This window comes from Rhipicephalus microplus, unplaced genomic scaffold (genome assembly GCF_043290135.1).
Source record: "Rhipicephalus microplus isolate Deutch F79 unplaced genomic scaffold, USDA_Rmic scaffold_32, whole genome shotgun sequence".
In the NCBI taxonomy this organism is placed as follows: domain Eukaryota; kingdom Metazoa; phylum Arthropoda; class Arachnida; order Ixodida; family Ixodidae; genus Rhipicephalus; species Rhipicephalus microplus.
The window spans coordinates 4,935,548-4,954,206 of record NW_027464605.1 but is presented as its reverse complement, the minus strand read 5'-3'; the positions used below and the strand labels follow the sequence as shown (position 1 = coordinate 4,954,206).

Below are 18,659 nucleotides of genomic sequence, written 5' to 3'. Positions count from 1 at the left end.
ACCCTTAATTCACCTGTGATTCATCCTTGCGCACTAATCATTTACATTTGGACGATTGACCTATCATACCTAGAAAAAAAATCTCGTTATCAATGCCAGACAATGAGAAATGAGACCACAGACCATTAATTTCGATACAGGTGTTAGTACGAGTTTCAAGCGCAGAGAAATTAGGCCAAATAAAGCGGTTATAATGACGTCATGACTGACTCGATCCGGTGACCGCCACCCCTAGTAGAGAATGCTGGTCGCTACGTCTTCGTGTGGAGTTGAATAAACACAAATTCCTTTGTGCCTTTGCGCGAAAATGTCTTCTTACAAGATCCACGCAGGCGCTTTATTCTTAAAGGACAATTTCGCGCCAGTCCATTTGTGACAGAATTTCATCCGTGGCCTGCGGTCAAGAATGTCTCGGCGAATATCGGGTGGGCTTCGACGAGGCTTGACCTGACCAGTGAAGAAGCTGCATGCGGAAGTAGAAACAGAGCCAGACAATTTTTTAAATAATAAATATCTGCGAATATATGCAGTAACTAGCGATTTTATTGTGCGCGCTTTTAGTGCGCACAATATAATGCGCTCACCAAGGCTTTCACCGAAATTATAGAAGGCCCATCAAATACTTTGGCACACATTCGTATTACCATTGTTATATTAAATTTCTCTTGTAGTTCACCATTAAGGATGAATAAGCCGCAGCTAAAATGAAATGTGTGACCACCAGAATGTGGCCACCACAAGCAGAACCGAACCCACAACCGAACCCACATCTAAAATCTAACCTATCTCCGTCATTACCGCAGATGTCCATCAATCTCTGCAAATCTTCCTTGTTGTTGGCCATTAGCACTATATCATCTGCGTACATTAATGCTGGTAGTGACTGATCAATAAGTTTTCCTTGTTTGACTAAAGAGAGGTTGAAGCCCAGTCCACTTCCCTCTAATTTTGCCTCTAATCCTTGTAGGTACATCATGAATAATAAGGGTGACAGAGGGCACCCCTGCCTAAGCCCTCGTTTTACCTCTGCAGGCTTGGATACCTGTTTTTCCCACTTTATAACTACCTTGTTATAAAGTGGTACATGGTTGAATGATCGCCATCTAGCGGACATTCCAAGAAGCACGTTTTCATATTATACTGATTATATACAAGTACCGCCACCTAGCCGACATTCGAAGAACTCCCCTGTGGCCCGTATCCGAGAGAGGTAGCTACTACAGAGGACGATTGGGTGACGCCTTAAGGTGCTTCACCCCTAAAAAATGGGGTACACAAACAGACGCGCTGTCATTGTGTCTTCCCTCTTCGTAGTGCTCCCTCTTTCACGCTGTTTCCCTTAAATGAGACAACGAACTATAGTATGAAATGCATCCATCCATCCACCCATCCATCTACCCATATGTCTGTCTGTCTGCCTGCCTGTCTGTCAACTATACGAAATCGTCAACTATACGAAGACCACTAACACCATCTAGTGAGCCATTCTTAAAAGTAAATTGAAGTGGGTAGTACTACAACATAGTACTACGAGGGACATGACCCACAACCTAAAAGACTGCGCCCGTAAAAGTGACTCTACGCGGCCGGCGTCCATACCTGCTTGCTTCTTTTTAACTCTCGACTGACAAAATGCACCTCTGCTCAAATTACTCTTGACCGGTGAAACAAACTTGAACTTTCTCTTCCTGCGCATTTGATTGCTTCAGACAATTGAGACTGCAGTCGCGGGACTTCAAAACCGAGTAGCCAGCAACTCAGCAAGAATACTCGCTCTGCATATTAAAAAAGTGGTCACTTGCGACCATTTTTTTTTTCACTAACCTGGTGACGCTCCCGTGCAGAAGTGAACGAGCCTTCTCTGATTTGTCCGTGTCGTTGGGGAGGGGGAGGGTGAAAGCGACGGTTTTTCTTGGGGTTCTCATTCATTAAATCTGTACAATATACGGACATCAGACACAGCACCCGCGGGGCATAGTAATTTTGCGTAAAGCGAAATAAACGCACGGATGCACGGCAACTAACGACGTTTGCTCGGTTGGCATGTAGAACGAATTTTAGGCACATGGTTCACTAAGCTATAACCACAGTGTTAGTGTCCCTGCCTTAAAAAATGTTATTTGACAATTATTCTTTGAGTCTTTTCGAAGAAGCTTCAACTGCGGTGAAATATTTTCGCCTCTACGCAGGATTACGAAGTGACAAACGCCTTACTGTATTACCATTTTTATTTTTTTAATGTGCATTGATTGTAAACCGGAAACCCTACGTGACATACTCTGACAAACATGACTCACAAACTCGCATTTGAAATAAGCTAAGCAAAAAAAGTTATGCGCCTTAATTGTCTTACCTGGGAGGGTGCGCGGGGCTATTTTTTCTTTCCTGTAAAGGAACGTAGAGTCGTCATGCTTATGCTAACAACTGTTATTGAAAATGCAGGGATGCTATATCTGTGTAGTTAAGCCCGGGATAGGCCCAAGCGTAATTTTTGTCGATGCGGCCTCATCAAGTGTGAGGCCCAAGGGAGAGCTTTCAGCACTCCCATAGTAGAGTACCGAGTACTCTAAATCGTTAACCACTTTCTTTAAGCACGCGCTTGTTGTTTGATGTAGTAGTGACGTTAATCGTACGGTCAAATAAAAATAAAGAGGCCTCATTACACATCAAGTAATTTAGCGTTTGGATTATCAGTGCCTGCTGCAGCTTCTTCTTAATTAAAAGCGTAGGAAATCCGATTCGACGCTCCTCTCTCTCTCTCTCTCTCAACTTTTAACTTCTTTGCACTCTGTTGTGTATGCGTGATGCATGAGACATCGAGAACCGACAACACTCCATTCTAAGAAATGCTGTGGCATGAAACGTCGGTGATCTGGATAGTAACGGTGACTTGGGTGAGTTAATTAAAACGCATTTACAAGAAGAGTTCTTAGCGCAAGCACGTAAGTGTTGAACAACAACAAGAACAAAAAAAAGCAACAGCGTGAAGAACGGAAGGCAGCGCTCGTGTGCGTCACTGGCCTTTCCATTTTAATAATAATAATATCTGGGGTCTTACGTCTAAAAACCGAGATATAATTATAAAAAACGCCGTAGTGGAAGGCTCCGTAAATCTATACCGTATGGTGTTCTTTAATCTGCAGTGACATTTCACCTCCGCCGAAATGCGGCCGCCACGGCCGGGGTCGAACCCGCTACCTTCGGTTCGGCAGCCAAGCACCGGTGGAGTCACTGCTCCACCGGAGAACCACAGCAACGTAAAAGCACATGACGAAAAAGGGGACACACCGAACACAACTCGCGTTCCTTATTGCTCGCGAGCTTTCACATTTGAACTGTATTTGCTGTTAACAAGCTTCCCTACTTCATCACAGGTTCATTCTTCGAATTTCCCTTTGATAAACTGAAGAAGCACGAGACATCGCAAAGAAACTGCTTACCTTTACTTGTGCCTGCACCTGATAACAAAATAATGAAGAAAAAAGAAATAGGTGGCTTGAGAACAAAAGACAAACGCTAATGGTACAAAGTGCACACAGCGCAGCGAACCACAATGGCATTTTTATAGGAGCATTCAGTAGCCTAAAGCACTCATGTATAGGTGAGACGTTATGGTTAAGTGCTGTAGAGAATGTTTCAATACGATGGTGTCGGCCAGAGGAATTCCGAGTGTCGGCTAGTATGAGTCGGAATCGAGATCGACAAAGGATTACATAACTGCTCGGTAAGAAGTTAATTATAGATACACCTTCTCGAGTACTTCACAGCATGCAGTTTGTACGTCGCGACACGCTGGCTGTAAAGCGTAAACTGAGCAGACTTCGTTGAAATTGATCCGGGCAAGCCCAACAAGATATTGATTCCACGCATGCAAATAAATATGCATGCAAGCATTCCGCACAATTTTCAGCGTATAGGTCACACAAAAAAGCGCGTCCTATTCACACGCGAATAATCACACGTTAATTACGTGTGAGTAATCATTTAATAAATATGAATGTGGTGTCTCAGTTTATATGTTTTCTGTTACCAGAGCCATTTCAGTGTAGAATACTTACCTCCTTTGCCTTTTGCGCCTTTCCCTCCCTTTCCACCTAGAATAGATAAAAACACGTATTGTATTCAAGCTTCCAGTGAGCTGTCTAACGAAGAAAAGTTTCCTACCTTTTTTATTTTGAGTGTTTCCGGTTCTCATCATGGTCAGCTCACCTTCCTTCTTGGTCTCTGCGAACAGACACGCGTCATTTTCACGTCCCGACACCCAATGCCAAAACTGACGCAGCAGTAGCAAATAACTTTCCCACGAACACTGGCGTACAGTAGCAGCGTGTTATAGTAAAGTTGTTTGCGATGCTCATAGTACGACGTTCCAGTATATACGCTAGTTGGAACACTTTTGTTAGGCGTTAACGCTAATTTACTTTTTAAACTATATCGATAAATAAAAAGCAATCGCGCGTCAAGGGCGAACATTTTTTGTAAGTGATAGCAAATATCTTACGTACCGCTTGAACTTTTCGGATGGATATATTACAGAGCACAAGTTCAGCTCTACTGGCTGTAATCTCTGAGTTCGTTGCTTTTGGCGATTAGGCACCGATTAGTACGAAACTTGAGATATACGAAAGCTGTCCATCCAGTCTTTGTGGAAACGTCATGATTGACTCGTGGAATTTAAGCTCAAAAGAAACACTGCAGCTTTAACGAAGTCACACTGGGTGCTTTTATATTAGAATTCAATAGGAATAGGTTCTCTCATCATCATAATCAACAAACTACTGTAGTTTCACTGCACGATGAATTACTATCCTTGCGATACCCAAGACCTAACGATGTAGGCACATACCAAGACATCAGTACACGTATACAATCATTCCTGCACTTCATTATCATCAGAATTCGGTCACTGTGACGAAGAATCAAACACACAACCTCGTGCCTACTAGCAGCAGCGCGAAAAGCTTAATTTTCCCGCACTTTTACCTGTACACCAATAATGCATCACTTCGCTCAAATACCTGGAACGCCATACCCGATAAGCTGCGCGAGGTGTGCACCTTTGCAATACAACGAATGAACTAACCTTCTCTGAAGCGATTTAAGAATCGTTCACACCAGCGACACACACCGCTCGTGCGACCAAGTTAGTCGCAGAGCAGCAACTGGTCGCAAATCGTCGCAAATGGCAGATTTGGTTGCTAAGCGACCGCTTTGGTTCAGCCGTTCGCTTCTCGATTTCTTAGACGTAGAACTGCATTCGCGAACGCCTGCACCTGTCTCATGCGAAGGAACTGGACGCCGGTGGTACGGGGCAATTAGAGTGCGAGCAGACGTGATATCTACGACGTGAACTAGTGGTAAAATTCGCACGCATCAGCGAACATCGGTCACAAATGAGCCTGTATACGACGTTACTCTCCTAAAAAGATATCGTGAAAGGTACGCGCGGAAGATATTCGATGCATTTGCTGTCTACCAAAAGACGAACGACTTGTAGGCTTTCTGTCGTTTGATCTGGTCGAAAAAAAAAACGCTCTTCGACGTAACGCACCCGACAAAAATTCTCACCTAAACTTTTTTCGTGCTTTCATGTGTTTACGTAAACTTGGCTATCTCAAGAAAACTTTCAGTTGATCGCCCGTGGTTGTGCCCCTTTCCTTTGTCCTACGTTTTCACAGTTTTTTTTTTACTTTTTTTGTTACGTACATACGGAATCACACTCGTCTAGAGCACTCAGCTTGGCCGCTTCAGGTGCCGTTTTATGCAGAAATGCAGAGACCGACGTCATATTCATACCATAATCATATTGCACGCTATGTCCTTGCGCAACGATTCAAGCATAAAAAGAAGCATGTAGGTTACGTGAGGAAGCAGCTTCAGACGACAACAGCGTCCACAGCCATGCGCTCCACCACTCTAGACAAGCGTGATTGCTTCTGTACCAACAAGCCCACCTATCTCCGCTTCTCGCAGTCTCTAACATCGGTGAGCTTGAGTCGCTTCGCTCGCAAATGGCCAAAGACCGGTGCTAGTCGAAGGTGTGAACGAGGCTTTAACGTTAACCAGTCATAACACATAAGTCATTAGCACTTACTGCTCTTCTTGCCGCCCTTGGTGGTCGTCCTTGTGGTGACGCCACCTCTCGTCACCCGCCTGGTCAGCTCGGCTGCGCGGTGAATGAGAGAAAGTCGACAACTGAGCCCTCTCAGCCGACACACGCTTGATTCGCAGAGATAACCTACGAGTCTCTGGGGAATGTTGACCGAAATGAACCAACTGGCTCACTTACTTGCTTGGACATAAAACGATTCAAAGTGCCGAATCCCGTTTCGCGGTACAAAAAAGGCTTATATCTTCCCCACTTTGCCCGGAGGGGGTGTCAGGGCCGTTGTAATTTGCGAGAGGGGTAGCCAGTCTGAACTAATTACGCAATATAAGTGACGTAGGCACATTGTCGTTGTTAGTATCTAAATTGGGAAGTTCGTACAAGGTCTAGGACGCAGACTGTGAAATGAAAGCTAGCGAGGCTAGTCTTGACACCCCGTACGCGTATATTCCGCCCAATTATCGAATAAGAATAGAGCCATGTCAAAGAGGCGCATTGCATTCACTCAACAGTGAACTTTTGAGTGCTCCTGCAGTAATGGAACGCGGAAATGAAAACTTAAACCAATGTTAATCTCAACTGTGACAAACGAAGTGTGAAACACCAGTCACAGACACCTAAAATAATGTATATATATCCATACGGCAATATTTCGCAAGGCCTTTTCTTTTTCTCTTTTAATTTCATTCTAACGCTACGAGTTATTTGAGTGTAAGTTTGCTAAAACAATACGACGCACGTTCCTTCACCCACCCTCTAGAAGTTGAACGACGAATTTTTTTCTAAAATGCAGAATAAGAATTGTGTTAAGAACAGAAATGCTCTGTGATGTCAAACATCAATTAATTTATCTCGGCTGTGAAGCCAGGTTAATTAGATGGACAATTATGATGGTGCTTACCTTGCATGTTTTCTGAAATTGAAAGAAACATAGCAAGCATCAGTATCACTAGATCGTAAGAATAGCACTCAGAAAGCTTCAAATAGTTTTACAGTGAAAGCTTTGTATATATTTCTGCACGACCTGCGACATCGAGTATCATTTGACCGTTTACCACCCTCTAGCAAACACTAGGTGTTCTATATACGCAACTAATTCCAGAGATATTACAGAGATAGGTCTAGCCAACTGCAGTATAGAAAGAAAGAGTAGTCTTCGCTTTTCAGACTTGTATTTGTGCAGCCGGTAGATATTCCTTCTTGACGATGAAAATAGGGAGAAAACAATTGATTAAATGATTGATTGGTTTATAAGTGAGATTTTAGGTTCCGAAACCCCCATATGATTACGAGAGACGCCGTACTTGAGGGCTCCGGTAATTTCGACCACCTGGAGTTCTTCAACGTGCGCCCAAATATGAGTACAATGGCAACAGCATTTTCGCATTCATCGAAAATGCAGCCACCGCTGCCGGATTTGATCCCGTGACCTGCGGGTTAGCAGCCGAATACCTTCCCCACTATAGACCACAGCGGTGGGGGATAGAGAAAAAAATTATGCTTAAGTTCGCGTGCAGAGACCCACCTCCATCAACATCACATCGACGTCATCTATATATTTGGGTATCGAGACAGTTTTTTTTTTTCCATTCAACAGCTGGTGCAAGCGAAGCTTGGTAGGTTTGATAATTCATCAATAGAAAATTTTCATTTCTATTAGCAGACAACCCAGCAAAAGCACGTGCGGCCTGGACACTTCTTGAATTCACTACGTCTCTAGTAAGAGTCTTGCCCGACAGCTAGCTGTCATTCTTCTAGTAAACCTTTCACTACGGAAGTACACTTATAGCAGTGCAAAATATTTCATTCTTAGGAGCTCTCGCAATAAACTTCACAATGTTTTACTGGCAGCATGGCATATAGAAGTAAATATTTTTGTTTCTTAAATTTTTTTCTATATTTTTTGTCACGCGGCCTGATCACTGAAGCCATGATTTTTTCCCTGTTGGCACACAACAACCCGCTGAAAATCACCATGAACTGCCCTAAAATAATTCATATGATTACTGAATTGCAGAGCATTTACCTATAGGTACAAGGCTATTGAACACTTGCACACGATATGTTTCTAAATGATGGCTCTGATTAATGAGCACATGGACGCAAGTCCGTTACAATGAGTGCCAGTAGATGCCCCGCCGCGGTGGTCTAGTGGCTAAGGTACTCGGCTGCTGACCCGCAGGTCGCGGGTTCAAATCCCAGCTGCGGCGGCTGTATTTCCGATGGAGGCGGAAATGTCGTAGGCCCGTGTGCTCATATTTGGGAGCACGTTAAAGAACCCCAGGTGGTCGAAATTTCCGGAGCCCTCCACTACGGCATCTCTCATAATCATATGGTGGTTTTGGGACGTTAAACCCCACAAATCAATCAATCAATCAAATCAATCAGTGTCAGTAGACCTCACATAAGCCGATATAAAGCTGATAGTAATGCTGAAGATGAGTACATAGGATCACAGTCGGCAGTAAAATGTGTAGCTCAATCATACTCACTCACGAAATAAATGTTGCGCTTGGGGTTCACTTCGATTCAGACTTACAAAATATTTTCGTCAACCGGACTCACTCGGATACAGACTCAAGATTTTCCTAAATGGAACTCGCTTAAACGCAAACTGACCAAAATATTATCAACCACAACCCGCTATTATATACTAGCACTCATGGCTTAATCTAAGCCTCAATTTTTCTGAATCAGTCTACTCATCAGCGAGTTTACTGACCTATGCTTAGTGCATTACTTAACTTGGAGGGTACATTGCAGAACAGCGTAAGGAACGACACGAAGACCGCTGTGACGCCGTAAACGAGTGTTGGTAATTGATTGATTGATTGATTTGTGGGATTTAACGTCCCAAAACCACGATATGATTATGAGAGACGCCGTAGTGGAGGGCTCCGGAAATTTTGACCACCTGGGGTTCTTTAACGTGCACCCAAATCTGAGCACACGGGCCTACAACATTTCCGCCTCCATCGGAAATGCAGCCGCCGCAGCCGGGATTCGAACCCGCGCCCTGCGGGTCAGCAGCCGAGTACCTTAGCCACTAGACCACCGCGGCGGGGCGAGTGTTGGTAAGGATCTGGAACATAACTGCTGATTGCACTAGCTTGCCACGGTCTTTATTCACAAGAGAATAGCGAGAGTGGGCATAGTTTCTGTTGCATCCGCACGACCGATGTGCGCGTAAAAAATTTCTCGTGTAGTTGAAACCCTGCATGTACGCAAAATCGCGACGAGCAGCAGCTGGGCCTGAACGGCAGTTCCTTTACATTGAACAAAGCTAGGTGATAACACTCGGGCGTGTAACGACTCGCAACAACCTGCAATACACTTGCGATGGCCTGCCACACACCTCGCGTTTTCTTATCTACACAGGAAGGCGGTCAATGCATCAGTGCTTACCGTCATCGTCATTTGACATGGTGCACCGACGTCCTTTAGCCCTCGCTTGCTGCCAGCGTGGTCGAGCCGGGAATGCTCGCCGGGTAGGGACTCGAGCTTGGGGATTTTTCTGGAGCGAAGTCGATCACCGCTGCGATCCCGGCCCGGCGACGTTCATGCCGGGCGCGCAGCGAGAATTTTACGGGCCGGGCTTGGGAGCCGGCTGAACGAAGTAGGACCGTTCCTAGGCACGCGCTCGAACTGATGCCGATGGTGATTACGCTGGCCAATGCGGCGTGGCTTGGAATTAGCGCCGACGCGTTCATAGCTGAACTCTTGCGGTTTGGTTTCTATAACAGCGCTAGCTTCAAAAGGGTGACGACGGTTGTGCTTGCGGCCATCGCTTAAGGACATCCTGATAGCCGTAGTTAGGTTTCGTCGCTATGAACTGCGTTTGTTGTTATTGTTGTTGATATGGTATTCATGGCACATACCTAAAGCAGGAGTCTTACCTAAAATCATATATTTGTAGCAAACAAAAAATAACGAGGTCTAGTTCAATGATTAAACGTGGACGTTGCCACACGAACGAATTTTTCCTCCGCGGGAACGATAACAGTATCAGCATCATCACCACCCACTTCAAGTGACGTACAGTCTCAATTTTTGTGAAAGGGAACACGGCGACGCGTAGCCTGCGCGCTCCGGCGGCTGCTGGCAGTGCGTTCAAGCGGGAGCGATAGCAACCACTGTCTCTTTTCGCGTCATCTCGTGGTGAGCAAAACAACCATTCGTTGCTGATCTGGAACCAGCGGCATGAATGTGACCCCATCCCCCTCCAATGCGATTACGTGAGAGCCGTGAATTGCCTTGAGGTGAGAGGGGTTGCAAGCTTGCTGTTCTACATCAGCAACGAATGGTTGTTCTGCTCACCGTGAGATGACGCAGAAGGAGACAGTGGTTGCCATCGCTCCCGCTTGAACGTGCTGCCAGCAGCCGCCCAATCGCGCAGTCTATGCGTCGCCGTGTTCCCTTTCACAAAAATTGAGACTGTGCATCAGCTAAAATTCACGAAATACACCTTTTCGCGACCTCCGTGGTCAGACCACGTTTGCAGCTGCCACCGGTGCGCTGAAAAATAACAGATTTGGAATTCTAGGACTTACGTCACAAACGTTAAGCACAGGGTAATGCTTAATGTCGGGTGATGCGAAAACGGAGCGATTACTACCATGCTGCCAAGGCTGCGTTCAACGTTACTAGATACTTTGACTACGTTGCTATGGTGCATATATATATATATACGGCTCCATAATAAGCATTATAAAGTAAATTTTCATTGCACATAGTTCAGAATGAATATTTATTATTGGAAAAAATCATTTTGGACCAAACCTACATCGTTTAAAAATATCGGCATCCCCCAAAGCAATGAATGCATAGTACGCCGTCAAAGTCTGATGCTAAGAACTAAGATCGATTTGCAAAGACACTAAATGACACTGACACTGTTCTAAAGAGTCATTTCAAATACTTATTGGCCCAGCATTCCCATTCTGAACTATATAGGTGAAAAAGAGTGTTCATCTCCATGGCCAACTATGGATGATCCAAAAGAAGATATTTCGAAGCACTCGCTCAAGTTAAAAGCTAAGAAATTGTAAGCCCGAAGTTTAGTGTTATGTGGTGCCCGTGTTCATCGAGTGGCTCTGTGCCCATGAAGTTGTCAGAACAGCGACGCGAAAATATCGCTTAACCTACTTGTCTTCACACCGCTCGGGCACTGCCGACAGGATCGACTGCTGACATCCACACCATTGCGACATCTCAATACCACAGTGACTATACAGAAAGAGTATAAGATGGGTAAAAATCCGAGTGTTAGCTCCAAGTAAAAGAAAAAAAAAGCAAGCGCTCAGTGATAGATAATGCACATTGCTTGCTCAACTCCAGGGCCCTACGATGAAAGATATTGTCAATTGTTTGATACCTCCCACCATTTCTCTTTCCTCCTCCACTTTCTCTGTAGCTCTATCTTTCTCTCACGCACACAAACACACGCAGATATACAGACCCATTTACATATGCCCAGGTGGGAGCCCACATCCAGTGATTAGTGAAGATATCGTTTTTTCCCCTTCTGCGAGAGAGAGTGTGATTATGCAGGCGTGTCATTTCTCCCTCCTTTATTTCTTTTTTTTCATTGCGAGACGGCATCACTGCGTCCGCACTAAACGAATGAGAGATAAGAAACGTTCGATCTCTCTTTGTGTAATTGCGGGGTACTATCTTTCATTTGGCCGCAATATCACGCGCAAAAGTGAGAGATAACACACTTGCAGATCACGTATATTGTTTGAAGCTGCTGAAATGGCTTGATATCAAAGTGTACGACACTCGTCTTCATAAAGGTGCAGTTTATTGCCTTTCAATTGAAGCACTAACCTGACATCCGGGTTAAACCTGACATCCGGGTTAAAAAATGGCGAGCCCTTAGCGCGGTGAGTACTGCTAAATTTCCGTACGCTTATTATTCATCGTTTTATATGTATACGGAAGCATGTGCACATAACTGGGCGCGTATATACCCGACCATCACAGGCAACATGTGGAACGGTGATAACTTCGCCATTGTAATTTAAGGCGAAAAGGCCCCGGATATATGGATAAATGCATGCTCGTTACTGCAAACGTTTATTTATTTCAAAGATGGGGAGACATGTCTAGCCCAAAGGTGTACTCCTTGCAATACCCTGAAGAAATGTCCCTGCTAAATTAAAAAAGAAACACTTACAACGGAACTTACGCTTCAATAGAAGTAGACTGGCAGGTGAAAGCCACCTTTTTCTTCTCAATTGGTCCTGACCCCCATTGGTCCGGAGCCGCCACCCTTCGAAAGCTTTCTGCCCCCAACGTGGTTTAGCATTGCCTCCGCGATCGGACCATCTTTGACCAAGCGACGATATCATGTGATCGCGTCGTCACATGACACAGTGACGTAATCGTGACGTCCCAACGGCGCCGAAGTTACGTCATCAAATTTTGCCAACTCAACGTAATTACGTGATTGATGATGTCATTACGTGTTGGCTATTTTGCATCCCTTGTCCACGATGCCAATGGTCACTGACACCTCCGTTTCTCGTCATGAGCACGAGATCTTGGGAGGCTCCTTCCACATAGAAAACGTCTTTAATGTATTGTGTGAAAAAGGTCAAGTGGTGTTTTGAAATATTCACATTAAATTTGGCAGGAATGATGAGAAGTGGTCAGCTGATATGTATCGCTTGTGCCAGCGAGGATGGCGGAACTGGACACTGCTAGACAAATGAGCTTCAGTGCCTGGCGCTTCACTACAATTGCCGTTATATGGACGGTGACGAATGTATGATAGAAGTGCGTATGTACAGCTTATAAGACTGGAAAGCCAGCACTGCAACCACAAATGACGATTCACGGACATTACGGTTTACTTGAAAACCAGCAGTTCCTAGACCAAGCATGGCACCGTGGTAGAATGCTTGATTGTCACGCCAAATGTGAGGTTAAATTCCAGTTGGAACCATAATATTTGTTCTATGCGTTAGTTGGGTCAACGCTGCCGCTGCCAGCTTTTAAGAGCGAAGCTTCGTAGGACCAACAAAGTTGGCGCCCATCACGCCCCACGAAACAGAAACCAAAACTGAACACCTGTACAAAACAAAAACTAGTGTGTAGACATCCGACTTTGTGTGTAATCAACTATACAACAGCACAATATATGATCACCCCCACCACCGTTTGTCAGTACGTCCATGCATCTCTCTGTCCGGCTATCTGTCCGTCTGTCTGTCTGCGCATTCTGCCGTTCATCCATCCTTGCGTCCATTCGCGCATTCGTCCGTCCTTTGTACTAGAGTCGGCGACTCCAAGTAGACATCGCGGACTTCCCGACCTATAGCTTCACCCACACGTCGTCATTCACTACGTGGAGACGTACAGATTTTTTTTAACGCTCTCAAAATAAAATTACCAACGTCTTTTCGGGCCATTTCTTGGTTGATATACACTCTGAATCACTTTCAGTACGTTGTGCTTAACTACAATTGACGTTAACTGACGTGAAGGCTGAATCATACGAGTACAATTGTAATGTTTGTAAAATTGGATAGTCATCACTGCACCCCCAATCGACGCTTCACGAAGATTGCGGTCTATCTGAAAAGCAGTTGCGAGACCTGGCATGGCTCTGCGGTAGAATACTTGGTTTCCACACAGAATGCTGGAATTGATTGCTGTGCTGGGACCCTTATATTTGTTTTTACATTCATCGGGTCCACGCAGCCGACGTCAGTTTTGTCTTAACGCTCAAGCGTTAATATTGACCATGTCCCTTCTCGCCATTCCCAGGTAGGCATGAACTGTCGATCCCCTGTGGCGCATACCCTCATACCAGTGGCATATATCCACCCACGGTTATGTCTGGTGGGAAATGTTTGACGACGCGCGGGACGGGATTACGACATTATTCATGTCATGACCAACTTGTTGTATCCTTCAAATCATCTTACCCTCGCATACTATAATTATCGTTGACGAAGCTCCTTATGGCGTGGCTTGTGCGTTCCCCGTTGTAGTGCGTAACCTATGGCGCATACCCACATACCAGTGGCACAAACCCGCCCTCGGGCACATATCCGCATGTCCACATGTTACGAAAAACGTAGCACGACGTCTTTACCACGCTCTCGGGGTTAACAAAGCGCTGACAGCATAAATGTGGCACATATTCTCGTATAGTCCTTGGATTGTCCGCTGGATGGCGGTACGTGTATATGATAATTATAAGATAAAAAGCAGCGAGATGGCGGTTCACTAGATGGGCCGAAAGACGCAAGGAAGGATACACGAACAGACACACGAACAGACACGCGAACGGGCGCACGTATGGATGTATTGACGCACGGATGGACGCACGGATGGACGCACGTACGAACGGACACATTGACGGATGCTTGGCCCCACTCATCAACATTCATTCCATAGATATGCTGTGATTTTTTTTTTTTGCTTTCCTTGCCCGTTACCCGAATGTTCAGTTGTTACTGGCCCCGTTCTTTAATAGAACGAATGGTTTACAGCTTCTGGGGTTACTACATGAAGGTTCTGTTGCGGATTTTCAGTATATTGGTGGCCATCGGTGATAGCACGTGGGGAGAACAAACCGCTTCGTCGTTGCCGTACAAGAAAGCCGGCAAGGAGCGTTCTCACAATAAACAGCTATGTTCTGGTAAGTGTAAAAAAACAATTTGTAAAAGTTATTTTACAGTGTATACGCACTGCAGCATGTATATACGTAATAGTAAAAGCTCATTACGTTTTAGTTCGCAAGCTCGTACACAGTACTAACAACTTCCACTCACTAAACTGCCTGGCGCAACACTGTTGTCGCGTGACCAAGTGTATTAGGGATGATCACGAGTGTTGTTGCGTAAATCTGTTGGCAGACTCCGGGGATAACTGTTAAACATACACTGGCATAACTATGGAAGTAGGGGGAAAAAACCCACTACCGGAATTTTAAGAGCGAATCTCCTTAAGTCGTAGGCTGAGCGTCCCGTCGTCATCGTACGTATAGCCACCTCTCGATAGTTCTTGAACCGGCCGTAGAGGGCGGTACTTGTGCATATAACTAAATACATATACGCTGAAAAATGCAAATGGTACGATACTGGAGGACGTTATTCGTAGTATATGATAAAAAAAAATCGCAGCATATCCATGGAGTGAATGGTGATAAGTGGGGCGAAGAGTCCGTCAGTCCGTCCGCGCTTCCATCCGTCCATTCGTTCTTGCTTCCGTTCATCCCTGCGTTCGTCCATGCGTCCATTCGTCGTCCGTGCGTTCATCCATGCGTCCATCCATGCGTCCATCCATGCTTTCATCCATGCATCCGTCCGTCCGTGCGTCAAACAGACAGACAGACAGACAGACAGACAGACAGACAGACAGACAGACAGACAGACAGACAGACAGACAGACAGACAGACAGACAGACAGACAGACAGACAGACTATGACGGACGCGGCCAGCAGATGATTCACGGTTTGCCGATGAAAAGTATGATACACGCAAGGTGGTGGTGGCTCGCGCTCGAAGATAAAACTCTGATGTGCGAGCTTGCGAGAAAATAGGAATGACGTCACACGAAGACGTTAGCGATCGCGTGTTCATCAGCGGTGCCGTACGCTAGAGGGCGCGGTGTAGTAAAAAACAAGCCGATTTGGTGCGCGCGCGCGTTCAGAAGGTCGGCGGAGGGACAAGGCTGCAGAGCACGAGCGCGCAAGGCGGCGATGGCTCGTGCTCGAAGACGGAAGCCCCATGTGCGAGCGCGCGAGGCAGAAGCGTGCCGTGAAGCTGCGTGGCAGCGCCGACAAGATCCCGGCGAACGAGAACGGGAGGCCTTAGCGGCGCGGCAGCGGCGTGCGTACCCAGCTTCGCCCCACTCTCCATCATTCACCCCGTGGATATGCTGTCATATTCTTTAACTTTTGCGCGCACAGGTACACATACATACAGCACACACAAAGGCACGCACAAAGAAACAAAGTGTATGGATGAACCTTCTCTATGAAAAATATTCCTGTGTACGATGGCCTGCTCGCTTGCCTCTGCGTTGATTCTCGCTTCCTACCCACAACAGAGGATTGACTCTAAAACTGGCGGTTATGATAAGGAAAACGTTTTAATTGAATTGAGACGAATTATTGAGTCGCTGGTTTCTGGATAAAAAGGATCGAGCACATTGTGATGCCAACAGGTAGAAGAAATGCTCCGCACTCGCCGACATGGCTGATAGCAGCCTTGACACTCCCATGTTTCGATTCGCATACATACCTAACAAAATAAACGGGAAGATGACCACTTCTGTACCTAAGTTGGTAAAGCATCGGACGTGTTATTCGAAGGTCACAGGTTCGGCCTTGGAGAGCGTCGCCTCCCTTCCCGGTCAATAGCCTTTACAAAACCTATATCCGCCATAAATAACCTATTCCTCTCTAAAGGGACCCTTCTACGGTGTTAAGAGTTTTGTCAGCATTTAGAATAGAACATCATCGAACCATTCGCAGCACAAATTTATCGACACGCCGTGTACCAAAGCCGCTACGAACAATTACGTCATGTCCTGCTTCTCACACTTGCCTTACCTATACGCAACTCATGGTACACGCTGGCATCACAGAGCTCGTTTGAGCGAACTCGACGATTTGAGCTTCGCCCATTCATGAAACTTCAGTCATGACTTCCGTGATTGTATACCGACAAGTTGTGCGCTATTTTGGAGATCATCGCCCAGTGCGCCCGGCAGCATGAGCACTGTCTTGGTAACATAGACGAATATTTCGGAGTTGTTGATATTTGCTTTGACAGGGCCGCCCTCCTACCAACCTATCTGGAACGAGGCTCTCCTACCAGCATTGATGTACGCAGATAATATACTGCTAATGGCCGACAACAAGGAAGATGTGCAGAAATTGATGGACATCTGTGGTAATGAGGAAGATAGAATAGATTTTAGATTCAGTGAGGAAAAAGCAGCAGTCATGTTTTTAATGATATTCCAATGAGCTTAGAATACAGGAGGTCACCATAGAGATAACAGATAAATACAAATATCTGGGCGTTTGGATAAGCAATGGGACCGAGTACCTAAGGGAACACGAAATATACGTGACGACTAAGGGCAACAGGAATGTAGCAGTGATGAAAAACAGGGCACTGTGGAACTTTACTATAGGTATGATGTTGTGAGAGGAATATAGAAAGGGGTCACGGTTCTTGGTCGGACGTTAAGCAATGCGGTCTTGCGCATGAGATCAGAAGTTCAAGCAAGGTTAGAAATTAAGCAACGTGCAATAGATATACGCTTGCCTTGGGAGCTCACGGGAATACACCAAATCAAGGAGTACAAGGTGATAAGGGATGGACATTATTTGAGGGCAGGGAAGCTAGCAGCAAGATAAAATTTCAGAAGCGATTAAGAGAAATGGGGGAGGATCGTTGGGATAGGAAGGTTTTCAGCTACTTGTTCATGAAGAATGTGGATACAAAATGGAGGAAGCGAACCAGAAAATTGACGGGTAAATACTTTGAAAACAGCAGGGGCCAAACCAAATATAATTATCGGTTAAGAAGAAGGTGAAGGAAGATGAGACCGATATGTGGATAATTTGCATGATTAAGAAGTCCGCACTAGAGATCTATCGAACTTTCAAGCAGGAAATTGCCAAGGAAAGGATCTATGATAATACTCGGGGTAGTTCTCTACTGTTGGAGGCAAGGACGGGAGTACTGCGAACCAAGACATATCGGGCCAAATACGAAGGGGTAGACACAGTATGCAGTGCGTGTGGAGAGGAGGAAGAAACATCCGAACACTTAATAATGTTCTGTAAAGGGCTTCATCTTATAGTTCAGGATGATGGCACAGAGTTTTTCAAAGCACTGGGGTTTAGGGACCGGGAGGGCAAAATAGACTTAAGGCGGGTAGAATGAACTAGAAGGAGGTTATCTGATTTGTGGCTAAAGTGAAAGCACGAGTGAAAATTAAACAGTTCACTGCAAAGTACGAGTCCTCAACCTCACTATTTAAAGGAAAAAAATAAATGTAGTTTTTGGTTCACTAAGTATTACGGCTTGATGGCGTTAGCCACCACCCGATCTAAAGGGTACAGCCATATCAATCCATTCATCCATCCATCTAGAGTTACTGCATATGGTACTTTTAGGTAGCAGGATTGCGCCAAGGTGGGCCGTCTTGCATTCAAATGTCTTGCGGGAAAGCCGCTCATATATATATATATATATATATATATATATATATATATATATATATATATATATATATATATATATATATATATATAGTTGACCCCACATTAGCTCCGTCTTCTGTTCTCTTGTTGTTGTTGTTTTCATGTCAACATGATCATCATCAGCCTGACTACGCCCAATGCAGGACAAAGGCCTCTCCCATGTTCCGCCAGTCAACTCAATCCTGTGCTTGCTGCTGCCAATTTATACCCGCAAACTTCTTAATGTCATCTGCCCACCTAACCTTTTCTCTCCCCCTAGCCCGCTTGCCTTCACTGGGAATCCAGTTAGTTACCCTTGATGACCAGCAATTATT

At 45.3% G+C, this 18,659-nt stretch overlaps 1 protein-coding gene across 2 annotated transcripts in view; it reads left to right on the top strand.

Moving 5' to 3' along the window:
* The first annotated feature begins 11,721 nt into the window (after positions 1–11,721).
* LOC142761707 (uncharacterized) overlaps positions 11,722–18,659 on the top strand; it is a 30,083-nt gene continuing 23,145 nt past the window's right edge. For both annotated transcript variants that reach the window (XR_012889162.1, XM_075884444.1), the window contains exons 1-2: positions 11,722–11,991; positions 14,653–14,759. Coding sequence is in view for 1 of the 2 variants with exons in the window: in XM_075884444.1 (XP_075740559.1) it covers positions 14,752–14,759 (8 nt within the window). In the remaining variant the exon portion in view is untranslated. The remainder of the gene's footprint in view (positions 11,992–14,652; positions 14,760–18,659) is intronic.